Source organism: Sminthopsis crassicaudata, chromosome 4 (genome assembly GCF_048593235.1).
Source record: "Sminthopsis crassicaudata isolate SCR6 chromosome 4, ASM4859323v1, whole genome shotgun sequence".
NCBI lineage: Eukaryota > Metazoa > Chordata > Mammalia > Dasyuromorphia > Dasyuridae > Sminthopsis > Sminthopsis crassicaudata.
The window spans coordinates 369,688,788-369,707,454 of record NC_133620.1 but is presented as its reverse complement, the minus strand read 5'-3'; the positions used below and the strand labels follow the sequence as shown (position 1 = coordinate 369,707,454).

Here is an 18,667-nt window from a genome sequence, read left to right as displayed (position 1 = left end):
GGTGGTGCGGGGGCCTGATATCCCTGACCCGTCCTCTCCTGGCCTTCTCCCAGCGTCCAGTAGGTGGTGTCATTACCCGGTTCAGCCGGATCTGGAGTGCTCGTGCTCCCAAAGAGCTGTGCTCCCAATGATGAGCTGTGCTCCCAATGAGCTATGTCTCGGGATGGAGAAAGCTTTTAAAAACCCGGGATGGACTACACACCTGTCAGATTGGCTATGACAGGAACAAATAATGAATGTTGGAGGGGCTGTGGGAAAACTGGGACACTGATACATTGTTGGTGGAGTTGTGAAAGAATCCTGCCATTCTGGAGAGCAATCTGGAACTATGCCCCAAAAGTTATGAAACTGTGCATTCCCTTTGACCCAGCATTGCTGCTATTGGGCTTATATCCCAAAGAAATACTAAAGAGCGGAAAGAGACATATATGTGCCAAAATGTTTGTGGCAGCTCTTTTAGTAGTGGCTAGAAACTGGAAGTTGAATGGATGTCCATCAATTGGAGAATGGTTGGGCAAATTATGGTATATGAATGTTGTGGAATATTATTGCTCTGTAAGAAATGACCAACTGGAGGAATACAGAGAGGCTTGGAGAGACTTACATCAACTGATGCTGAGTGAAATGAATAGAACCAGAAGATCACTGTACACTTCAGTGTTGTATGAAGATGTATTCTGATGGAAGTGGAAATCTTCAACATAAAGAAGATCCAACTCACTTCCAGTTGATCAATGATGGACAGAAACAACTACACCCAGAGAAGGAACACTGGGAAGTGAATGTAAATTGTTAGCACTAATATTTGTCTGCCCAGGTTGCATGTACCTTCAGAAGCTAATACTTAATGTGCAACAAGAAAATGGGATTTACACACATATATTGTATCTAGATCATATTGTAACACATGTAAAATGTATGGGATTGCCTGTCACCTAGGGGAGAGAGTGGAGGGAGGGGGATAATTTGGAAAAATGAATACAAGGGATAATTATAAAAAAAATTACTCATGCATATATACTGTGAAAAAAATTATAAATAAACAAAATTAATAAAAACCCCGGAAGGAAGGTCTGGGGAAGAGTCTAGGGATCCCATCCAGGACTCGCGATTCCAGCCCAGCTGGGGAGGCTGCTAATAATGGGCAAATCTGCGGATTTCGTGAAAACGGACCAGTAAAATCTCGCCGGCCACCAGCACCTCATATCTGCGTTCCTTGTGGAGCAGCAGACAAAAGAAAGCAAATTCGGCCCCTCTGCCGGGCGTCCGGCCCCTAGCTCTGGGTGCGGGGTGGGGCCCTGACAGGCTCTGGTCCCACAGGAACGCTGGCTGCAGCCGTGTTGGACTTCGGTCCGCATAAGTGACTTTCCGAGACCATGGTGGGTGCACTTCTTTTTCCACCCCTGAACATCAAATTCAATATTGAGGTACATAATAAAGTTAGCTCTCAGTGACAAGAAACACTGGACCCCTCCCTCCTTTTCCTGTAAATGTCCCTTCTTGCTCCTGGTTCTTTGTAGTCCATTTCAGAACTTAGCTCCCTGTTGCCAGCATACTAAATCTTTGCCCTTAACACGGGGACAAACTGCGACACTGGCCCAGGGACCCTCAGCTTGTTGGGGTTTGTTCACTCTCAACAGGGGCTTTGTATCAGAGAAATGCACATTAAGACAACTCTGCGGTAGCACTACACACAGACTGGCTACGATGACAGGAAAAGATTCTGACCAATGTGGGAGGGGATGCGGGACAAGTGGGACCCTGAGACATCGTAGGTGGAACTGTGAACGGATTGTGAACAATTTGGAACTGTGCCCAATGACATACCCTTTGACCCAGCAGTGTTTCCACTGGTCTTATATCCCACAGAGACCTTAAAGAAGAGAAAGGGACCCACATGTGCAAGAACGTTTGTGGCAGAAACTGGAAACTGACTAGATGCTTATCAGTTGGAGAATGGCTGAATAAGTTGTGGTCTGTGAATGTTATGGAATATTCTTGTTCTGTAAGAAATGACCAGCAGGATGATTTCAGAAAAGCCTGGAGAGACTGACAAGAACTGATGCTGAGGGAAGTGAACCAGAACCACTTTGCAAAAGCAAAATTATACAACGATCAATCCTAATGGATGTGGCTCTTTTCAACATGGAGGTGATTCAGGCCAGTTCCAATGGACCTGTGATGGAGAGAACCATCTGCACCCAGAGAGAGACTGGGGACTGAGTGCAGATCACAACCTAGTATTTTCACCTTTTTTATTGTTGTTTGCTTGTATTTTGTTTTCTTTCTGATCTGATTTTTCTTTTGCAGCACGATAATTGTAGAAATTTGTATAGAAGAATTGCACATGTTTAACATATCGGATTACTTGCCGTCCAGGGGAAGGGTGGAGGGGAGGAAAGGAAAAAAATTTGGAACACAAGGTTTCGCAATGGTGAAAATTACTTAAGGATATGTTTTGAAAATAAAAAGCTTTAATTAAAGGTGGGGGCATTGTATTTCTTTTCCATAACAAGATTAAGACTTAGAAATGTATACCAAATTTCCTTTTAACGTGGCTCTACTGTGATCTAACTTTTTTACACTGTGCTTATATTTTCAACCTGCATCCCCAAGAGTCCACAGTGGTGCTCCTTAAATTTATTACTCACTCTAGACCTTTTCCATTTCATTTTACTTAACAATAGTTAATCTGCTCCTTCCCCAACATCCAGTCCCTCTCTTTCTCCCCACAGCCCTAAATATCACAGAGCAATTCTTGGTGAAGGACCCTTCCCACTCAGAGGAGAGCCATCTTATATACTATAAACCCCTACTCTAGGGAAAGGAATAAGTGAAAATAAATTCCCAAAGCCAAAAGTTTGTTGGTTTTTTTCTTTTTTAATTCTGTAAGTGAAAATTCTCTTGGGAGACAGGACGCAGCTGCTGTCCCCAGGTGGAATAATCCCTCCAAAGCCCAAGGTCAGGGAAAAGGGAAGATGGAAGATTAGCGGGAAGAAAAGGAACAGAGGAAAGGGAAAGAAGGAAACCTGAAGCCACAGGGGAGGGCCTGCTCCCAGACCCCAGGGAAGCATCACTAAGTACTGCTTCCAATCTTGGCCTCCTTCCCAAGGAGGAAAGGACATCAAGTAAGAGGACAAAGCTCAATGATCAATGAGTGAAGGGTAACATATTGAGAAGGAAAATAGACCCTTACCACCCTACCACCCACCATCCAATTTTCATCTTTGAATCACATCTGCATATGAAACAATTTGAGATTACAAAAATATTATTTTTAGTCCTGGGAGCAGAAGGAGATTGAGTCCAGGGGTCAAAAATTTACACATACAATCCAGAATTAGGAGCCAGGCAGTAGGAGTCCATCCCCCAGGCTCGGCTCCCAACCAGTTGCTATGTCACCTGTTCTGTTGGCATTATCTGGATGTCTCCAATCTGCAAACAGTATAGTGGAGTGGGCAAGACTTAAGCTCTCTTCCCTAACTTCCACAATATCAAGAAAAGTCCATCTCCAGAGTTAAAGCAAATTACTGAGGATTACCACCCCCTTCAATCCCCACCCCCCACCCTCTAAGCCTCCAGTTTAATTTCAGATTTTCTGTAAATAGTTAATTTAGCAATCCCTCCCTCCAATCCAGAGAGAAATCAGTGTAGATATTACATAAATGTGTTTCCCACTTGCATTAGCTTTTCCACTCTTTTACTATGAAATTATAGACGGTGATTCTTTTGAAGTTCCTAAAGAAGCAATGGTCAGGTCTAGACTCACCTGGACATGTGGTGGGGTGCTGAGGACAAAGATGACAGCTTCCGCTACATCCTCAGGTTTGAGACACTGAGAGCACCATGAGAAGAAATGAGAGACCATTTCTACCCCTCTTCTCCACCCCAATCCCCTTCCCCCATACAGCTTGACTTCAACTCTTAATCTACTGTTTATAGGACTTGGCCATTCTAGTAAACAATGCATTTGGCTCCTGGAATTTGGGGATTTAGGAGATCAGTGACTTGAAAACTAGATTGAAGCAGAATTTTTTTAGAGCTGAAAGGTACCTCAGACACCATCTAATCCAACCCACCTTATTTTAGAGATGAGGAAAATGAGGTTCAACAAAGCAAATCAGAAAGAGAGCTGGGACTGGATGGAAGTCAGGTGGCCCCACTCCCTGTGCAAAGCTCTACCTGTGGTACCATGAGACCTAATTCTTTCCCCTCTGGCTCAGTGTTCAGCCCTCAGTTCCCACCTTCATGTGCTCGTAGGTCTCAGCCGCCTTCCCAGGGTCGTTGTCATGAAGTTTGAAGGCGAATCCTGTCTCCACCACCCCAGGGGAGATGCACTGGAGGGGCAGAGGATGGCTGCTCAGGGGATAAGCCTCCATTTCAATCCTCCCCTTCCCGTTCCCTATCCCATGTGAGGGAAAGAAAATCCGCAAAAGAGAACAAGCCATGAGGAAGAGGCCATGGTGAGGGGATAGGAGCCCAAGAAATGCAGAAAGACCACAGAAATGACCACTCACTGTCCAGCACCCCCTGGACCCCCTACAAGGAACATCAAATAGCAAACTACTCTCATGATCACATGGACTGCATTCCATCCAAGCAGCTTTCTTGATGTGACCCTGCCCTCAAGGGCCTCCCTTCTGTCTCAGTCTTGGGTCATTTTGTCTGGAATAACGAGGCCTGGTTCAGGGCCATGAAAATAATAGCAGAGACAGGAAGAAACCCAGAACTTCTCTATCTCCTTCTGCCCACCAAAATTGAATGCACTGAGCATTGAGCCAGGAGAACTGGACTCCCGCTAAGGTGGCGGTTCATCGGCCTCAAATCCCCCCTTGGGACAAGTGTTCCCTCACTGTGGCTCGGATGTGGGTATTGGCCTCTCGAAGCTCCTGCCGCAGTCCCTCGGTTAATGCCGTAATGGCAAACTTGGTGGCACTGTAGAAATGCACATCAGACTGGGCTATCACCCGGTGACCCGACATGCTGTAGAGGAAGGGTGAGATCAGGGTTTGGGGGGAAAGGCCTTCCTATCTCACTGCTGTCCCCTTCGATGCCCTTCCCCTGACTACTTCTCCTCAGTTACTCTGCCATCTTCTTACTCCAAGACACTGACTCATACCCTAGCTTCTCTGCCTTCTCCTGATCCTCTGAATCTGCTCACAACTCCCTTCCCCTCTCTCCCTCCTGAAACGTCCTTCCTCATCCATAGTCATTCATAGGATCACAGGATTTAAAGATTCAGCCCAGGGATTCTTTTTTTTTAAGTTGCAAATGAAGTAGTTTATATTTTTTCTTTGAGACTTTGGGGTTTCCCCCCCCCATTTTAATAGTATTTTATTTTTCCAAATATATGCAAAAATAGTTTTCAACATTCATTTTTACAAAGCCTTGGTTCCAATTTTTTTTCCCTTTCTCTCCCTCCTATAATTTGTCATGCTTCGAGAGAAAAATCAGATCAAAAGGGGGAAAAAAATGATAAAGAAAAAAAAAAAATCCAAGCAAACAACCAACCAAAAAAAGGTAAAAATACTACAGTTTGATTCACATTCAGTCTCCAAAGTTCTTTCTCTGGATGCAATTGGCATTTTGCAATACTTATCCATTGGAATTGCCTTGAATCACCTCATTGTTGAAAAGATCCTCGTCCAAAACAGTTGATCATCACATAATCTTATTGTTACTGTGTACAATTTTGTTCCCTTGGTTCTGCTCATTTCACTCAGCATCAGTTCATCTTTCTCCAGGCCTTTCTGAAATCATTCTGCTTATTGTTTCTTACAGAACAATAATATTCCATTACATTCCATAATTTATTCAGCTATTCCCCAACTGATGGGCATCCAATTAGTTTCCAGTTCTTTGCCATTATAAAAAGGGATGCCGCAAACATTTTTGCACATGTGGGTCCTTTTCCCTCTTTTATGATCTCTTTGATATATATATAGGCCCAGTAAAGATATTGCTGGATCAAAGGGTATGGTATGCACATTTTTATAGCCCTTTGGGCATAGTTCCAAATTGCTTTACTGAATGGTAGGATCATTTGACAACTCCACCAACATCACAATAGTGTCCCAGTTTTCTCACATCCCCTCCAACATTTGTCATTATTTCTTGCTATCACCTTAGCCAATCTGAGATATTTGAAGGGATACCTCAGAGTTGTCTTAATTTGCATTTCTCTAATCAATAGTGATTTAGAGCATTTTTTCATATGACTAGAAATGGCTTTAATTTCTTCATCTGAAAATTATCTGTTCATATCCTTTGACTATTTATTAATTGGGGAATGGCTTGTATTCTTATAAATTTGAGTCAATTAATTCATTTTTAAAATGAGGCTTTTATCAGAAACACTGGTTGTAAAAATGTTCCCAGCTGTCTGCTTCTCTTCTAATCTTGGCTGCATTAGTTTTGTTTGTATGAAAACTTTTTAATTTTAAGTAATCAAAATTATCCATTTTAAATTTCATGTTCTCTAGGTCTTCTTTGACCACAAATTTCTTCCTTCTTCATAGATCTGACAGGTAGACTATTCCTTGTTCTCCTAATTTGCTTATAGTATCACCCTTTATATCTAAATCATGAACCCACTTCAACCTTATGTTGGTATAGGGTGTTAGATATTGATCAATGCCTAGTTTCTGACATATTATTTTCCAATTTCCCTAGCAATTTTTGTCAAATAGGGAATTCTTATTCCAAAAGTTGAGGATTTGGGGTTTATTAAATTCCAGATTACTGTAGTCATTGACTATTGTCTCTTGTGAACCTAACCTATTCCACTGATTTAGTACTCTATTTCTTAACTGGTAACAAATGGTTTTAATGACCACCACTTCATAATACAGTTTTACATCTGATATAACTAGACCACTTTCCTTTGCGTTTTTTTTCCCATTAATTCCCTGGAAATTTTTTACTTTTTTGTTCTTCCATATGAATTTTGTTATTATTTTTTCTAGATCTATAAAGTAATTTCTTGGCAGTTTGATTAATTTAGATCAAATCAGCTGAGCCTACCCATGAGCACTTGATATTTTTCCAATTGTTTAGATCTAATTTTATTTTTTTGAAAAATGTTATGTAACTCATGTGTTCATGTAATTCCTGACTTTGTCTTGGTAGGTAGATTCCTAAATATTTTATATTATCTATAGTTATTTTAAATGAGATTTTTTTTTCTCTTGCTGCTGGGCTTTTTGGTAATATATAGAAGTACGGATGATTTATATGGGTTTATTTTATATCCTGAAACTTTTATTAATTTTGTTAATTGTTTCTAGTAGTTTTTTAGTTGATTGTCTAAGATTCTCTAAATATAACATCATATCATCTGCAAAGAGTTTGCTAGTTTTGTTTTGTCTTTATCTATTCTAAGTCCTTCAATTTCTTTTTCTTCTCATTGCTAAAGCTAACATTTCTAGTACAATATTAAATGGTGGTGATAATGGGCAACCTTGTTTCACCTCTGGTCTTATTGCAGCCCAGGGAATTCATAGCCTGGTGTGTGTCATAAATCCTTTTTTGAATGTTTTTAAATAATTGAAAGAAATATTAAACTTCAGTTAGAAGCTAGTGAAAATAAAGATATAATTGTTTTTCCCTACCAAATTAATAAGCCCTCTTCTATCCAAGGGCCTCTTGGGGAACTCAAAGTCATGAACAGAATCCTAATATAGTACAATCCTTTCATTTTAAAGATGAGGAAACTGAGGCCCAACGTGAGTGATTAGGTGACCTAATCTTGGAGCTAAACAATTAGCACAGCTGGGATTTGAACCCACATCCTCTGAATCCAACCATGACCACCAAACTACTCTCAATTCTTCCTACCATTTAAGCAGCTTCTAAGAATCTATCCTCTCAAGGAAGCCTTTCCAGACTTCAACTGGCCCAGGCACTTCTCTCAAATCCTACTGGGAGCTTACCCAGTTCATATCAATGACATTTAATTTGGAACTATACCCAAAAGGGTATAAAACTGCATATCCTCCGATCCAGCTGTGTCACTCCTGAGTCTGTATGCCAAAGAAATCATAAAAGAAAGGAAAAAACCCATGTATGCAAAAATGTTTATAGCAGCCCTTTTTGTAGTGACAAGCTAAAAACTGAGGGGATGGCCATCAGTTGGAGAATGACTGAGTAAGTTGTGATATACAAATGTAGTGGGATATTCCACTATAAAAATGGTGTAATTCTATAAAAATGATAAGCAGACTAATTTCAGAAAAGTCTGGAAAGACTTACATGAACTAATGCTAAGTGAAGTGAACAAAACCAGGAAAACATTATACATGATAACAAGATTATGTAATCAACTATAATAGACTTAATTCTTTTCAGCAATACAGTGAACTGAAATAATTCCAATAGACTTGGGATGAAAAATGCCATCTGCATATCCAGAGAGAGCGCGCTATGGAAATGAAATGTATATCAAAGTACAGTATTTTTGTTTGTTTGTTTTTATGCTTTTTCTTTCTTGTGATTCTTTCCTTTTTATTCTGATTTTTCTTTGACAATGTTTAAAATGATTGTTTATGCATAACCTATATCAGATTGCTTACTGTCTTTTGGAGGAGGGAGAAAAAATCTTACAAAAATGAATATTGAAAACTATCTTAGAAGGGAAACAGAAAAGGAAAAAATATTTACATACAAAAATTCTGATAAAGGCCTCATTTCTAAAATATATAGAGAATTGACTCAAATTTATAAGAATACAAGCTATTCTCCAACTGATAAATGGTCAAAGGATATGAACAGACAATTTTCAAATGAAGAAATTAAAACCATTTCTAGTCATATGAAAAAATACTCTAAATCGCTATTGATCAGACAATACCCCTGAAGGACCACTAGGTTAGCTAGATGAAAGGAAAAGATAATGATAAATGTTATAGGGGATGTGGGAAAACTGGACACTAATACATTTTTAGTGGAGTTGTGAATTTATCCAACCATTCTGGAGAGCAATTTGGAACTATGCCCAAAGGTGCTATCAAACCTTTGATCCAGCACTATCACTACTGGGCTCATACTCAAAAAGATCATAAAAAAAGGAAAAGGACCCACATGTGCAAAAATGTTTGTAGCAGCCCTTTTCGTAGTATCAGGGAACTGACGTGGATGCCCATCACTTGGAAAATGGCTAAGTTATGGTATATGTAGGTGATAGAATATTATTATTCTATAAGAAATGATCAGCAGGATGATTTCAGAAAGGCCTAGAAAAACTGATATAAACTGAAGCTAAGTGAAATGAGTAGAACCAAAAGAACAATAGCTGATTGTCTGATGAAGGTGGCTCTTTTCAACAATGACGTAATTCAGGCCAATTCTAAGAGATAGAAAAATCAGAATAAAAAGGAAAAAAATCACAAGAAAGAAAAAAAAGAGATATCTGCATCCAGAGAGAGGATTGTTGGGATTGAATGTGGATCACAAAATAGTTTTTTCACCTTTTTTGTTGTTGTTGTTTGTTTGCTTTTTTTTTTTTCTCATTTTTTTCCCCTTTTTGATCTGATTTTCCTTGTGCATCATGATAAAGGTGGAAATATGTAAAGAAGAAGGATACATGTTTAACATATACTGGATTACTTGCTGTCTAGCAAAGTAGAAAGGAGGTAGAAAATTTTGGAACACGAGGTTTTACAAGGGTGGATGCTGAAAACTACCTTTGCATGTATTTTGAAAATAAAAAGCATTTATTTAAAAAAAAAAAAGAAAGAAAATTCATTTTCCCTGATTGAAACATTGCTTGATACTGATATTCAGCAAGTCATTAAATAAAGCTATCTTCATGTTGAAAAAGAAAAAGAAAACTACCTTCACATATAATTGGAAAAATAAAATACTATTGAAATTTTTTTTTTAGAAATGCTGATTTCTTTTTAGACAATTTTGGTCTAATCTAATAATCTAACATTGCCAAACAATGGCATTGAACCACCCCAGCATCATTCCCCTATCCCCTATTCACCTGTTGATGTTGATAATGTGTCCATCATCCACTCTCCTCTCCTTCATGGATTGATATGCCTCCCGGGTACAGATACTGACAGCCAACACATTCACCTGCAGGCAAAGATCAAGAATGGAGAACTAAGAAGTCCAACCAGGAATATTTTGGGCTTGGACCAGTCTAAGCTAAAACTGAATGAGTCTGAGAATGCTGAGGAGGGAAGGAGTAAGAGACTGGGATGACTATGTATTTTTGGTAAATTTTTTTCTTCCCAAACTGTTTAAAGCTATTGGAGGTGGGAGATAGGGGAAAGGGGAGTTACTTTTTCTTGCATTATTTTTTAAATTTAGATGTGGTATTTTAACCTGGCCATGCCAGACCCCAACTTCTAATCTCTATCCATGAAGCCTCACAGCCTTTTCTCCCTCATCCCTCAATTATATGTGTTTAAAAAATTTAAAAAGCTAACAAGCAAGCAAATTAGGTCATAACTTGCAAATGAAGACCCGCAATATTTGTATCACATTCTGTCCTAGCCCCTTCTCAAGCTGCTATTCATTTCAGAAAAAGGAAGGTCAGTATTCCACCATCAAGGGCATCTGCCTGAATCCTACCCTGGATGGAGGAGCAAGACAACTCCAAATGTAACAAAGACTGATTCCTCTTCTCTGTCTCCGTTCTTTCTCCCGCATTCTGAAGGTGAGTCTACAGTTAGTTACTGGTGATGAAGAGGATGACAAGAACCATCCTAGTGCCCAAGTCTTGGAGACCAGGGCACGAGGAGCCTCCCTGCCACAGGGACCATACCCAGGGACCTCTACGAACAGCCCATTTTAACTCCCAGCCTCTCTGTCACAGCCTCCATACTGGGACATCTCCCATATTCCTTGCTCTCAGAATTTCTGGTGGCACTAGCCCTATCCTTCCTTTTTAAACAGTGTACCGGGCATCAAAATGAGGAACTCATGATAAACAGCCTAAAAATATCTGCCCCAACTTTCCATACCTCAGATTATCATTTTCTTCAAAGAGATTCCTGGAACATGGAACCCCTCCATATTAGACTCCCACCCATCTTCCTTTTGGCTCCACCTCCAGCCTATCTACATGCTATCCCACCAACCTAAGCTCCTGGCCTAACTAGGAATTAAAATAACTAGAGGGAACCCCAAAAGGCCCAAGGAATTACCTTCTGGGCCCCAACACCCCACTGCCCACCCCCTGACTTTAGTTGTCCCAGCAAAGTAGGACTCTTCCAAAGAAAGAGGCAGATGAGGAACTGGCCATGCTGTGGCTCCACCGGGCTCGCTGCCCAGGGAGGGAGAGAAGCCTTTCACCAGTTCTTCACATCTCTCCTCTCAGCGAGAGAGGCAACTGGTTAGGAGATGAGATATTTCTCCTTATCAAGTGTCATCCCTAACGCCTCAGGAACAGAACGCACAGTGTGAACCTGCTTCAACTCCCAGGGACGAGGGGACTTGAGGCACATGCGCCAACAGGAAGGAAGGCTTTGCCCTTGTGAGTCTTCCTAGCCCTGTCCTCTGGACTGGGCAAACAGCAAAATAAAATAAAACACCAGAAAGTAAATCCCAGGTCTAAGTGGAGACTGAATAAGCAGGCCAAACAGTTTCCAAGGAGAAAAACATTTAAATTATAGTAATACTATCTATCTCAGAAGGAGATAGGGATGGTGAAGGCAGGATGCATTAGAAAAGGGGGAGCGGTTGGGTGGAAGAGGGATCACAGGATGATAGGAATTGCCCAGAATCAAACAGGACTGGCCAGAGAAAGTCAAATCTAGAAGTTCTGCCACTTAGCTCCAAGACTGTGCTGTTTCCACCACAGCAAAAGTCATGTTCCTTGTCAACAGAAATGGTGTAAAGGCTTGGGGGGAGGGGAAGGTAGTTCATTGGTTATGACACAATCTTTGAAAGGACTTTCACATCTATTACCTTATTTGATCTTCATAACCACACTGTGAGTTAAGAAGAACGGTGCCCTCTAGCAAAGATCCTTGGAAAAAGCAAGCAATTACCAAGTGTTGAATGAGATAAATTATTTTAAAGAAGAAAAAGCAGGTACTCGTAGAGGATACGAGCTAAGATCACGTAGGCAGCTATTGGCAGCAGCTGGGAAACAGGACAGAGGTCTCGTAATTCCTAGGCTGCTACTCTTTCTGCTGGGCAGTATCGGAAGTATTTGAGGAAACAGATAGATGGCCTAACTCCAGCGTCAAAAAGGAAGCAGTAAGACTAAATATGACCGCTAAATGGAATGAGAGAGATTATTCAGTCTCCCTCTGTAGAGAAACGCAGGACTTGGATCAGGGCCTCATTTAGTAAATCCTGGGCCTGGGTCATCTACTCCACGTCAGCTGTCCCCAGCATCTCCCACCCTCTGGGCAGACAGTCTTCCCAAGCCCCTTACAAAAGCTACAGCTCTTACATTCAGCATATCTTTCCAACCACTGGTGTGGCCACTGAGCAGGGGCTCAGGCCGGGCCAGGCCAGCATTGTTGATGCAGATGTCCACACCTTTGTATTGAGCTCGGACAGCCGAGAACATGGACAGAATGTCTTCCTCATGGGACAGGTCGCATTTGTAGGGAACCAGAGTCCCTGGGTAGCCAGCACTCTGACATTCAGCAGCCAATTTCTGGGGATAGAGACAAGAGATCTCATCACGGGACTAACAGATCTGAAGCTCTCTCCTAGTCAAATCACGGCCCTCTTACCTCCTCCTTCACACCTAATCTAACCAGCCCCTGAGACAAGAGACTACTTTTTGATGTAACCATCAGCTCCAAGGAAAGATGACCCACTGCTGGTGCCAGGCCTCAGCTTTTCAAACTGTGGAATGGGGAGAGGAGCTATCCAACCCCCGATTGGACATAGGAAAGCTGTAGGGAAGGGTGGCAAGTATACACAAGAAAATAATGTCTTATCTCTAACTCAAACTCTCCTCCTCTGCCTAGCAACTCGCCCTAATCTTTCTGCCACTCTAGCCAAGAAAATCATGGATCCAGCAAAGCCAGAGCTTCTAATCCCTACCCTGACAGGTTTGAAGCTACTCTTCCAATCTCCCAGAACAATTCCGGAGCTGCCAAAAGCAGCCTCCCACTGGCCTACCAGCCTGAGCCCTACCACCCCCATCCCTAGAGGATCATGTCCACAAAGTTGGCTCTACAAAGATTTTTAAATCAGTCAGGAGAGGCCATCCCAGTTCTCTCGGTGCCATTTCACTCAATAACAAGGGCTAATGTTCCTGGATGTATTCTCCCTCCTCTCTCCCCCTTCAAGCTTTGTCCTGGAGACCGTAAGACAGGTGAGCTGGTGACATGGACGCATCTCTCCTGTGAGGATCCCCCAGGGAGGACACACAGAGTATCCCCTCTGCAGCTAGAGGAGCTTCAGGACAGTCAGGAGCCTCAGAGCAGAGACTCTAGGGAAAGAAGGGGAGAAGGCAGAGAGGGGACAAAGAAGCCTCCAGGACCTATAACTCTGCACAGAAACTGTCCATGAGCGAACTAGCAAAAGGAAAACAATCTGGTAATGGGGGTGGGTAGTGCCCATCCACTCGGGCACCTGGGCCCCATGAAAAACATATGGGCGCTGGCTCCAATTCAGCTCAGCCATCTGCCAAGCCCTTAGAGCTCCAGTAAAAGAACCTGTAAACACACAATTCCTTTGGCCCAGAGGCAGCTTCCATCCCCTAATGTGACCAGGCGCAGGAGTCCCTTGCCCATCCTCGTTCCCAAATCAAATTCAAATACACAAGCCATCCATCCTTCTCTGGAAGCATAATGGGCAATTCCCAACTCAGAACCCCAGGTACCCCAGGCTTAGTCCTGGAAGGGAAAAAAGGGAATGAGTGGGATCAAAATCTCCTCAGGAAGAATCTGAATGAAGAAGGGGCTATGGAAATTCTATTCTCCTTATCCATACCTTCCCATCACTCACTCCAGCTTTCTGGAACTCTTTGCTGAAATTGCAAACAATTTCATTTGCCTCTACCTAGAGGTATTATAGAGAGGTTGAAATAGACTATATATACACCCTAGAGTTTAAGCGATTACACTTCTTGGCACTCAATAACTGACTTCCCTTCTTTGGTCCTGAAAGGTAGGACTAGTTTGATGTCTAGGGACCAGCCTGGCCCTTTAGAGACCAGGCTACCCTGTCCCGTCACAAGACTGGGGCCGAGCCCTGAGCTGCCCTGAGCTGGCTGGCCCAGAGGGGGAGGGCAAGGCGAAGGACAGGTGGAGCCAGATGACCTTGAGGATATCAGAGAAGCTATAAAATGAATCACTGCTCAGCGAAGTCTAAGACCAAGGACTCTGCCCTGTAATCTTTCTCTCCGACCTTCACCCACATCAGATCTCCTCTACCCTTTCTGAGAGGAACTTTGGACAGAAGGTGGATGATAAAGCCAAGCACCCGCCCTAGAGCTACCATGAAACCTCCTCTGTCCCTTCCCTAGTTGCCCCATTCAGCTCTGATTTCTGAGCACTTAACATCCACAACCCCAGGGACCACCCAGCTGTGTTAGGAGTTTCAATACAATGTCCCATATGTAAATGACAAACATATTCCTCACATCCTGGCTCCATAAAGATAAATGAGCTTTTGTGTCATCCATCTAAGTTGGGATGGGAAGTAGATATTAACTATCAGGAATCCTTCCTGGGTTAAAGGTAAAGAAGACAACACCCAGACCTGTTCTTAATCCTCTCATTCCTAGGTCTCCCAACCCAAAATCATAATGGTTATTAATTACTGTAATTGATTTAAGTCCCAGAGAAGCACACATATTCTCCATATAGAAGAGGTTCAAGGAGTGGGGAAGGAGAACGTTTCTCAAACTGGCTGCCTAAGTCCACCTGCCTAAATCCGGAACAGCTCAAGTAATGAAGTGGACACTCCTTCCCACACCAGATAGATGACAGCTTCTTTTTTCTCTCTCTTGTTGACTTCCCAGTTGACTAATGTTCTCTTACTCTACCCCTTCTCTCTTAGTTCTAAATCCAAAGGAGGCAACAGAGCTGGGTGAGTGCTAGAGGTCAAGGATCCTGTCAGCATGGTTGTCCTAGAGGTAGGATCAAAGTGATACCTGGAGGAAGGGCCAGGATTAGGAGGGATAATGCTTCTGGGTTATGGAGGTTGCCAGGCTTTGAAAGCCACACAGGGGATTTCCAGCCAAATTTGTTATGTCCCATTATTCTGCTTTTTTCCATTTGTGTGTCCTACTCCCCCGTGGCAGTCTCACAATCATCCTTTGAGTACCTCAGCCCCAAAATTACAAGTCAATGCAACTCTCCCACTTGTCAGAGCTCTCCTTCCCTCAAATTCTTGTACCTACAGCACCCAAACTTCCATCACAGCCCTGTCCTTTCCCAATCCACAGCCCCAAATCCCTGGGAACGTAGCCGTTCAGTCTCTCACCCCAAAGCCTCACTGTCACCGCCTCCCCAAAACCAGAATTCCCACCCCTCATCGCTGAAAAGTTCCCAGAAACCCCTGCGCCTCAGCCCCCACTGTTAGAGGCCAGCGACAATTAGAAACACACTAACAAACTGCACATGTATGACCTTTATGAAATTGCCTGCTTTCTCAATGAGGAGAGAGGCAGGAGAAAATCTAGAACCCAAAATTGGAAGAAAAAAAACTAAACAGGTTAAACATGCTTTTACATGCAATAAAAAAGTAAACATTTTTAAATACCCTTACAAAACACACACACACACACACACACACAAAACCCCTCATAAAGTTTCCATGTTCTGCCCCCCCCCCCCTCCCCGCACGGAATCCCGGATTCCCAATGACCACAGCCTCCCAAATATCCGCCATCACAGCCCCCCGATAACTTCTTAGCCAGAAGATCTCACAACCCAACTCACCCACACGTTTGTTTCCACTCTCACAGCACCCCCAGATACAAAAATCCTCGTGGGCACGGTCCGCTCCCACACAGGGCACCTCCACTCCCCTGTAATCACAGCTTCTACCTCTTCACTCACAAACCTCCTCGATCAACCTCGCGCGAGACCCTGATCCCTTAACCCCCTCCAACACGTTCACAAAATCTCAGAACCCCGAAATTCCCATCGATCCCAGCTTCTCGGCAGAGCCTCGGCCCCGCACCTCCTCGGCTCCCAGCCCGCCCCCCGACAATCACGCCTCCGGGCCCCCAAGTTCTCTCCGCTCGGGCCCCGCGCGGAGTACCTCGATGTTGCTCACGGTGCGGGCGCATCCCACCACCTGCAGTCCGTGCTGCACCAGGGCCCGGGCCACGGCCGCTCCGATGCCGCAGGAGGCCCCGGTGACCAGCGCCAGGCGGCCCTGCCAGCGCTCCATGCTGGGGGTGCTTGATTCCCTCTGAATCCCGGACACGCCGACTAAGGGCCCCGGCCCCAGCAACAGTTTCGCACTCTCCGGCGGCCCGAGGGAATCCATCCCCCCCGGGGCTGGTGACCGATTCGACCTCCCGGCTGAATTCAGAAGCCGGCAGACCCTCACTCAGCTGGCGGGCCTGGCCGCGGCTCCTCCGGCTCCGCCCCGGCTCCACCTGCCCAGCCGCTGCCCTCTCCACGCCCAGCGCCTCCCACCGTCTCCCCTCCAGGCCCGGCCAGAAACCCCGCCCCCCCAGCGCGAGGTAGGAGGAGCCGTCGGTCTCAGCCCCGCCCTCTCCTGCCAGAAGCTCCGCCCCCAGCTCGAGGTAGGAGGTGTCGTCATCTTCGGCCTCGCCTCCGTCGCAGCCTGCGCAGTTCCGAACCCGGGTGAATCTTCCTCTGCTCACCTGTCCCGGAACCGGCTGCAGTGTCCGAGCAGCTTAGTACCCTCACGCCGCCTCCAGCGGTCCTGGGGCATGGGCGTGCAACCCAGGGGCGCAAAGCTCGAGCCAGTCTCCTGATCTGTAGATGTGGACGCGGTCTTATCTCGAACACTCAAAAGGACCCCTGAGGTCAACTAGTCCAGTACCTTCACCTCGCCGGGGAAAACCGGGCCCTGACTGGGCGTGACCTGCCCAAGGTCATACGGGTCACACGGGTCACCTCTTTCGACATTCAATAGATGCATGACTGTGGCGGAAGTGGAATCTGAACTCAGATTCCCTGTCCCAACCTCAGCGCACCCCGGTGATTTAATAAGCAAACGTACTCATCAGATATTCATTTATAAGCAGCTAAATGGTGCTGGGGATAGAGAAATGGGCCCGGATGCAAAAAGCTCAAACCCTGCCTCAAATCCCAGCACAACATCGCCTTTCTCAATCTCCTGTAAAATAAGGACAGTAATGCACCTACTTCCCACACTTGTGAGAATCCAACGGAATGACTTGCAACTCGTTTTGCAAACCGCAGAGTGCCAGCTATTCAGTTACACGAACATGTAATCAACATTCAGTTTTGCAAACCTCAGAGTGCCAGCTACACTGTTACACGAACATGTAATCAACATTCAGTGTGAAAACTTCCGAATTGCAATTTGAACTCAGATCCTTGGCCTCCAAATTCAGGACACTTGCTGCTTTTTCTGCTGTGGAAGAGAGATGTTCTATAGAATATTCTTTCCACTTTCCTCTGTCAGAAGGAAGGGTAAAGCTGAAAGTTCTTTCCTAGGGATCTTCCCAGGATCAGGGTCCAAAGGTTTATGGCACACTCCAAGCTGGAGCCTGAGGCCGGGACTCCCATTTTTTTTTTTTTGAAGGCTTTTAGCGAGAATTAGCCTCTGGTTCTAGAGCTTCAGGAAGATGGGAGAAGGGATCTTGGATTAGAGGAGGGGATTCTAATGGGTAAGAGGTGAGGAAAGTAAAGAGAAAAAAAGACTGCTGGACTTGAAATCTGGAGACAGATAGGTTTAGCTCTCTGTCTCTGACTTGCTGTCAGTCATTTCTGTTTCCATCTGTAAAATGGAACTACCTATAGAATAATAATTACTAAAATAGAATCCCTCCTTCATGGGTGGGATGCTTAAAGTTTTGTGGGGGGGGGGGTTAATCTGTAAATCCTTTTAAAAGTGTCAGCTATTACTTTTGAGGATGGAAGAGGGAATAATGAGAAAAACTAATGAAGGGGAAAGGAAGTCCCGTATTCAAATATCAGCTCTGATCCCTACTGTGCGACCTTGGCAAATTATAATCCCAGATTGTAATTTTCTATATAAAATGAGGTTTGGACTGGATAATGTCTAGAATCCTGAGAGAGCTCTCTATCACTTTCTTCTATTCCTCTGTTAAGGCCTCTGACTTTATCCCAGGAGAAATCAGTCAATGGCTAAAGGAAGGTAGAAACATCCACCCTATTGGTTGACTTTAAGAAAATCTCCTCTCTATTTGTCTCTGCCAAGGAGGGTGGAATAAGCAAAGAATCAAAGCTGTAACTGAAATCACCCTGGCATTGATTTTAAGACCAGAAACGTCTCTCCTAAAATGGTGAATCCTAGTCTGGACATGGAAGTAGATATCACACATAAAACAAGGGAAATGTGCCACAAGGAAGACTAAGAGGCAAAACTAAGTCTTTGGATTCCTAAGCTTGTGCTTCATCTGTCTATCCCTTCATTCCTTGCTTTATTTTCAAAACTCCCCTCCTCCACCCCCCAAAAAAACCCTTTACTCAATTTGCATTCCAATTCCCAAAAGCTGAAGATGATATGCCATCAAAGGGATGCTTGGTAAATTAGATTAGTGAATGATTGG

At 43.9% G+C, this 18,667-nt stretch overlaps 1 protein-coding gene across 1 annotated transcript; it reads right to left on the bottom strand.

Annotated features, from left to right (window-relative positions):
* Positions 1-2,860: 2,860 nt before the first annotated feature.
* DHRS11 (dehydrogenase/reductase 11) lies at positions 2,861-17,910 on the bottom strand. The gene is made up of 7 exons (XM_074262024.1): positions 16,192-17,910; positions 12,413-12,622; positions 9,986-10,080; positions 4,854-4,983; positions 4,245-4,337; positions 3,770-3,835; positions 2,861-3,435 (listed from the first exon to the last, which is right to left on the bottom strand). Exons 1-7 carry the CDS (start codon positions 16,420-16,422, stop codon positions 3,394-3,396), a joined length of 867 nt encoding a protein of 288 aa, XP_074118125.1. The 5' UTR covers positions 16,423-17,910; the 3' UTR covers positions 2,861-3,393.
* Positions 17,911-18,667: the final 757 nt, after the last annotated feature.